Consider the following 7227-nt stretch of genomic DNA (forward strand, 5'->3'; position numbering starts at 1 on the left):
GGGTGTGTGTGTGTGGCGCGCCGTGGGGCGTCGGGCCCTTCCCGGCTGGGGCTCCGGTGCCTCCGCCCTGCAGAACCCGGCGCCGTCTACCCTTTCCCCCCCCCCCCGCAGCCGGAGGGAAGGGGAGCCGCGCCCCGGAGCTGCCTGGAGAGCGAGGAGGACGGTCGGCAGCGCGGCTTTTGCGCTCCGGAGACCCCCTTTTGCGTTCCTCGCTCGCCCCTTTCCCTTTCTTTCCGCTTTCCCTTTCCGCTTTCCCTTTCCTTCTCCTTTCTCTCTCTCTTTCCCCTTTCCCTCTCGCCCCCCTCTCCCTTTTCCCCGCCATGCTCCTGCGGGATCCCCCCGCCACGCTGGTCTCCCCCTGGGAGCGCGGGGTGGTGCTGCTCTCCTGCGCCCTGTCGGTGCTGGGCTGCTGCCTGCTGCTGGGCACCCAGGCCCGCTGGCCGGAGCTCCGGACGCGGCCGCGCCAGCTGCTCTCCTGCCTCTCCGGGGCCGACCTGCTCTCCGCCGCCTCCTACGCCTACGGGGTGCTGAAGGACTTCGAGGCCTCGTCCTGGGACTGCGTGGCGCAGGGCGCCCTCTCCACCTTCGCCAACACCAGCTCCTTCTTCTGGACCGTGGCCATCGCCCTGGACCTCTACTTCGCCATAGTCCGCGGCTCCCCCGGCTCCGCCGGCTTGCTCGGCTTCTTCCACTTGGTGAGGTGAGGTGGGTGGCCTCTTCCCCCCCCCCCGTCTCCTCTCTACCTGTGTGTGTGTGTGTGTGTGTCCAGTCTTCCATCTCCCTTCTCTCTACCTCCTGTCCCCTCCCCAAAAGCAGGGTTGCAGAGGACTAGCGCCTTGCGATGCCCCTTGGGGGTAGAAGAAGCCGGCCAAAGAAAAGGGCTGCATTTAACCATCCCCAAAAGGCTAGAACGGGGCCAACAATTAATAAATAATCTTTATTGGTGTGTGTGTGTGTGTGTGTGTGTGTGTTTTAAAAACGTTCTTCCTTTTTCCAATTCCCCAGCTCAAATCAAAGTGGTTTTGTCTTGCCTTGTAAAATGCAACACACACACACACACAGACACACATTTTCAAAAGGAATGAAAAGGGGATGGGAGCCCAAGTGAAGAGGGAGTTTCAAAAGGGAGTTTTTTTCTAAAGTTTGGGGATTGTCCAGTGTAGAGAATGCAGAAAAAGAAGGAAAACAAAACCTCATTTGTAAATTGGAATTTTTCTTTTTAATCTCACCCCTTGCAATTAGGGTATTGGGGGCTATCTGAAGAGGTTATTTGATTCAGAGGACTTTCATTTATGGGAAGGCCAATGAACGTGGTTTGTCCCAGCAGAAGAACAACCCAGCCCAGACTTGCGACCCTTAGCTTGGAAAATAAATTGTGCCCCTCTGCTTAGCATCAGAAGCCTGCCTCTTTGTTCCCAGTTCCCACAAGCCACAGCCAGCCAAAGTCAGGGATGATGGAGCCGTGGCCCCCAAATTCTGCCTCTCTTTGCTCCGGGCGGCGAGCTAGGTGTGGCCGAGACTACAATTCTTGGAGAGATGAACCTGTTTTTCCGATCCAACAATGTTAATTTAAAAAAGTACTGTAAATAAAACCCCAGGAAAACCAGCTTTTGCTGTCAAAGGCCAGATTTCTTTCTTTTTTTGCAAAATTAATCCTCCGATTTGGTGCAAAAGCAAACAAACTGGGTGTGCCCTCCTTTCTCTTTCCTCGCAACACCCCTGCAAGGTAGACTAAGCTGAGAGATGCCCGATGCTTCCAGGTCTCCAGAGAGATCCCTGTCCCAGGTTCCCATGTAACCACGTTTGTTTAAAAATACTTGTAGCTTCTTTGTAGCAAGCTGGAGCAAAGGGGATACTTAACGTTGCAGTTTTATGTTTGACAAACTGGGGTGGAAATAATAATGTTAATTCAATAGTCCTCAACTTACGACTGCACAGGAGTCCCTAAATTCTGTTAAGTGAAACCGTTAAGTTAGTTTGGGGCCATTTGGGGATTTTTCTTGTTACAGTGAAGTGACACACTGCAGTTGTGAAGTTAGAAACAGGGTTGTTGTTAAGTGGATCTGGTTGTTAAGTGAATCAGAAGGTCTCAAATGGGGATCGCCGGATCCCGGCCGTCCTAAATATGAGCCAATTGCCAAGCGTTCAAATTTTGATCATGGGGATGCTGCAACGGTCGGAAAGCAAGGAAAAATGGTCATTTTTTCCCCAGGGCCGTTGTAACTCGGAACAGTCACTAAACAAATGGACATAAAACGAGGCTGACCTGTTGTACATAAGATCCCAAATCTTTCTGATTAGTCTGATACAATCTAACTCGGTCTTTTCTCCTTGGTAGCTTCTATCCCATACAAATGGTTCATTTAGCGACCAAAGTTACAACGGCAATGAAAAACGTTTTTCAGACTTATGACCGTTGCAGCATTTTCCAAGATCACGTGGTCCAAATTCAGAGGCTCGGCAACTGACTCGTATTTATGACGGTTTGCGGTGTCCTGGGGCCGCGCGATCCCCTTCTGACAAGCAAAGTCAACGGGGGAAGTCGGGCTCACTAACTTAACAACCGCAGTCGCAAAAATGGGGCCAAACTCCCTTAACAAACGTTTCACTTAGCAAAGGAAATTTTAGGCTCAGTTGTGGTCGTAAGCCGAGGACTACCCGGAATTGGGCAGATAAATGAATATATATATTTAAGATGCCCTAAAAAACGGTGTTTGTGGTGGAGCAATTGCAAATAAGACAGTGTTTGCATTCCGGAATGCCTCCTTTGTGATATATCAGATGCCTTTGAGTTCCTCAGGCTGTAGAGATGCTCGACAACAAATCTGGAGTGGTTGTGCAAACAGTGGCACAAGGGAGACTTGTGACCTTCGCACACTTCTGAAAAAGTCTTGAGCAAGCGAGCGAAGGGGGGTGGCGTCTGCACTCTGCATCCGATTTTCTTTCAAGGCTTCCTTGACGCGTGAATTGATTTTATGTTTAGCTTTCCACTTTTTCATTCTGATTGGGGGGCTGGGGGGGTTACTTTGCGCCAGCTGAGCCTCCCCCCCCCAAAATGTGACATTAAGGGTGCGTGTCTGCTCCTTGGCTTGTCTTAAGAAAGAATAGGGAGAGGGGAATTTAAAGATATTTGGAGGCCTGGTACCCGTCATCCCCTCCCAAGGGGCGATGTTGGCTGAGGCTGATAGGACTTGTGATCCCAAACCTGCAGAAACGCTCAAGAGTTTGAGAATGGAAAAAATTCCAAGGGGTAAATTTGCATTGATCCTGAAGCCTCCATTGCACGGCAGGTCCGAATGCATTTTATTATATATATATATATTGTGATCAAAGGATGCAGTGTGGGATATGAAAAAGAGAACAGAAGACTCCCAGATGCTGGCCTGTTAGATTTTCTTTGGCTGATAGTTCACTTTGAATTAAATCCAGTTTTTTGGTGGGGCAGACAGCTAGGAATTTGTGTGGCTTTTTGGCTAATGAGCCTGCCCATTGCCTCTCTGCACGATTACCAGTCCTACCTGCCTGCCTGAACCCGTGGCCAGATCCAGAAACCACAGGAGGAGAAATTCACCGAGGAACTACACTTCCCATCAATATGATTCTGGCTTTGCGTTGACGGGTGGTGGAGTCCCACCTCTGCAGTCTTCACTTGAGTTGGGCCCCTTCTAAGGAGGGTGTTTTTTTTTTAAAAAATGCTGTTTTGCAAAGCAATGGGTCCAATGGTTCAGAAGTGCAAAATATAATTCAGTGAGGTTAACCTCCTCGGCTATTTAGGGACGGCCTGGAAGAGGGATTATATTGCAAATAACCTACAAAATTACATTAGTGAAATGTCAGCCTCATTGCTTGTGACTGCAGTGTATTTATAACTCAGGAGAGGGGTATTTTACAACTGGAGCTAATTTTAGACAGCCACTTCGGTTTAGAAAAGGCTCTGAGACTCTCTGCGGCATGGGTATTCATTCTAATTCATTCACATCTGGATTAAATTGGACCAGAGTGTGTCCGGGTTGCAGTCATAATCCAGCTGTGCAACCGGTTTCACTATTTTGGAGTCCAGCCAGGGCATGTTAGAAGCGAAAAAAAAATATTACACAGGACTGTTGTTTTCTAAAGCAGTTCTCGACCGCTTGCCTGAAAATTATTATTATTATTATTATTATTATTATTATTATTATTATTATTATTATTATTATTATTATTATTATTATTATTATTATTATTATTCTGATGCATTGTTAAAATGGCTTCTTTGTAATAAAAACAGATTAGGGCGCTTAAAAAAAAGGGGGAAAGTTGCCAGTTTAAGAAGATAATGTAGAGAAAACGAGCAGAGCCAAAAAAAAGGTGAATAATAAACTGCCCAGAGTTGCTGGAAGTGGAGTGACAGACAGATGTAATAAATTATTTCTATTAAACTATAGAATTATTTCTGCCCTATGAAGCAGTTACTCTTTCCCCTTCCTCTTTATCCCTTTTCAATCCCCAAATCCATTAAATCATCCATTTAGTTTTCTTTCAACTAAAAGTTATTTATTTAATAATAACAACAACAATAATAAAGTTGGAAGGGACCTTGGAGGTCATCTAGTCCAACCCACATAAAGCTTAAAAAAACTCTTGTGTTGTTTTTTTAGCTTTACTATTCGAGCAAGCTCGGCCAATTTTACAAATCTAATCTTCCGTTCCGGCGTCCTACCTTCACAGGGTGTCGTTCCCCAAACTCAGAAAGGAGATCTTTAGTTTTGCAAGGGCTGTTCTGCCCAATTTGGTGGCTCCAAATTTTTCTTCTTCCCTCCCCTGTTTTGCAGCTGGGGGGTTCCCCTTGGCATCACCGCAGCCGCCGTGGCCTTGAAAAAAATCGGTTACGACGCGTCAGATGTCTCGGTGGGCTGGTGCTGGATTGACATCAATGCAGAGGACCGGCTCCTTTGGATGCTGCTGGCAGGGAAATTGTGGGAAATCCTCGCTTACGTGACCTTGCCGGTTTTTTACATCCTGATAAAGAAGCACATCAACCGAGCGGTGGGTATCCAGAATGTGATCAGCCTGGGTGAGCTTATACAGCCGGTCCTCGATTTACAACAGTTCATTTACTGATCGTTCAAAGTTACAACGGGGCTGAAAAAAAAGAGACTTATGACTGTTTTTCACACTTACGACCTTTGCAGCATCCCCAGGGTCACGTGATCAAAATCCAGACGACGGGCAACTGGCTCGTCTTTAGGAGAGTCGCAGTGTCCCGAGCTCACGTGATCCGCTTTTGAGACCTAACTTAACTGCAGTGATTCACTTAAGGACTGGGGCAAGCAAGGTTGTAAAACGGGGCACTGTCTCGCTTAGCAATGGAAATGTATCATGCAGGATGGCTCCAGTCCCTAGTTCCTCCTTCCCCAACCAAAAGCAGCTGCAAGAGGCTTTTTTTTTTGCATTAATCCCATTCCAGGGAGGGTATCCCAGCCCGTTTTGCAGTTTTCTATTTGCTGTCTTATTGTCAAATTGGCTGTAAACAAGGCTGGGGCTGAATCTTACAGAGGGGGGGCGGAGAGAGAGACAGTTGGTTGAATGTGGGCATAACACAAAGTCACATTGGGAGGTTTGGGGTGTTAGGCACACACCCCTGCATGGCAGACCTTTATGTTCTAAAATCCAAACGGAATGAAATGAGCATTCGTAATCTAGTCAACATTTCTGGAAAATGGCCTTGTTTACTCCATGCTATCTCTGTCTACTGTAGCCTCTCCTCTTTCTCACACATCTCTCTCCATCAGCCTATTTGTCTGTCTATATTTATCTGTCTGCCTGTATCTCTCTCTCCCCTACCATCTATCAGTCTTTCTCTCTCTCTCTTTCCCTCTCTCCCTCTCTCCCCTATCTCCCTTTGTCTCTCTCTACCTGCTCTCTCTATTTGCCTGTCTATCTCATCTTATCTCTCTCTCTTTCTCTACCTCCCTATGTCCGTCCGTCCGTCCGTGTCTGTCTGTCTGTCTGTCTGTCTGTCTGTCTGTCTGTCTGTCTGTCTATCTATCTATCTATCTATTATCCCCCTCCCTATGCCTGTCTGTCCATCCATCCATCCATCCATCCATCCATCCATCCATCTATCTATCTATCTATCTATCTATCTATCTATCTATCTATCTATCTATCTATCATCCCTCTGTCTGTCTGTCTGTCTGTCTGTCTGTCTATCTATCTTTTATTTACTTATTGAATTTATATAATCCCCCCCCCCATGTAGTCAATGGGCAGCTCATAATATTTTAAAACAAAAAGCAATAGAAACATCCAAAATAAATATACCATCTAACAGGGATTCCCTCTTTTCTTTCCAGCACGCAGCCCTCTCCGAGTATCGGCCCATCTTGTCCAGGGCCCCATCTTCCCACCCAGGAGCAGCATCCGTGGCAGACAAGAAGCTGACCTTAATCCCGATTATTTTCATCTTTCTGCGTGTCTGGAGCACCATCCGGTTTGTGCTGACCCTGTCCGGCTCTCCTGCAGACCAAAACTGGCTCCTGGTGGTGCTTCACGTGAGTTTCAGACAATAACAGGTTGCCTGGATGGGCTTTCCCCCATCCAGCTGCCTCCAGATGTGCAGCGAAGGATTCTGGGAATTGAAGTCCACTCTGTTTAAAAGCTCAGGAGACACTTTTTTTTTTTTGTTTCAGAAGCAAATAAAATAAAATAAAATAAAATTTCTCCCCTTTTCCCACCAGGGAATCGGAAACACTTTTCAAGGAGCTGCAAATTGCATCCTCTTTGTCTTTTGCACCCGAGTCGTCCGGAACAAACTGTTTTCTTCCTTGTGCTGCTGGCGATACTCGAATCCAGAGCCTCCTCCGCCGAGTTTGGAGACCAGCTTCCAGGCTGAGGCTCCCCTTTGCAAAGACTGGGAGCTGCGAGGCAGCCATAGCACAGGGGCAGACGCATCCAGCCCTTGAACGTGGCCTGTATCGTGATGGAAATCACCCTTTTGCCTGGTGGGATTCTCACCGTGAGTGTTTCTAGTTTGCCCACATTTTGGAAGGTGAGGTTTTAAATGGCGGCTGCTGCAAACAAAAAAACAAAAACCCAGAAAAATCCCGGGATTCGGGGAGAAAATCGGAACTCCTAATTATTTATTTAGCGTATAGCACCTACAGAAGTCACGCAATCCCTGATTAAGGGCTCCGAATAGAAAAATAAAAACGATAAAAACGATAAAAATTTAAAGTCAGCCCTTTG

General features: G+C 47.1%; 1 protein-coding gene across 1 annotated transcript; it reads left to right on the top strand.

The window, feature by feature from the left end:
* Positions 1-320: 320 nt before the first annotated feature.
* On the top strand, positions 321-7015 carry LOC107292343 (G-protein coupled receptor 157). The gene is made up of 4 exons (XM_015821423.1): positions 321-700; positions 4812-5025; positions 6336-6533; positions 6720-7015. Exons 1-4 carry the CDS (start codon positions 321-323, stop codon positions 6942-6944), a joined length of 1017 nt encoding a protein of 338 aa, XP_015676909.1. The 3' UTR covers positions 6945-7015.
* The last annotated feature ends 212 nt before the right edge of the window (positions 7016-7227 follow it).

Source organism: Protobothrops mucrosquamatus, unplaced genomic scaffold (assembly GCF_001527695.2).
Source record: "Protobothrops mucrosquamatus isolate PMUCROS unplaced genomic scaffold, P.Mucros_1.0 scaffold1329, whole genome shotgun sequence".
NCBI classification, from domain to species: Eukaryota; Metazoa; Chordata; class Lepidosauria; order Squamata; family Viperidae; genus Protobothrops; species Protobothrops mucrosquamatus.

Excerpts from the sequence above, each read along its gene's own strand:
- LOC107292343 (XM_015821423.1), top strand. The coding sequence starts at position 321 with ATGCTCCTGCGGGATCCCCCCGCCACGCTGGTCTCCCCCTGGGAGCGC. Across the intron at positions 701-4,811 it reads GGCTTCTTCCACTTGGTGAG|CTGGGGGGTTCCCCTTGGCA; the intron begins GTGAGGTGGGTG and ends CCTGTTTTGCAG. Across the intron at positions 5,026-6,335 it reads AGAAGCACATCAACCGAGCG|CACGCAGCCCTCTCCGAGTA; the intron begins GTGGGTATCCAG and ends TTTTCTTTCCAG.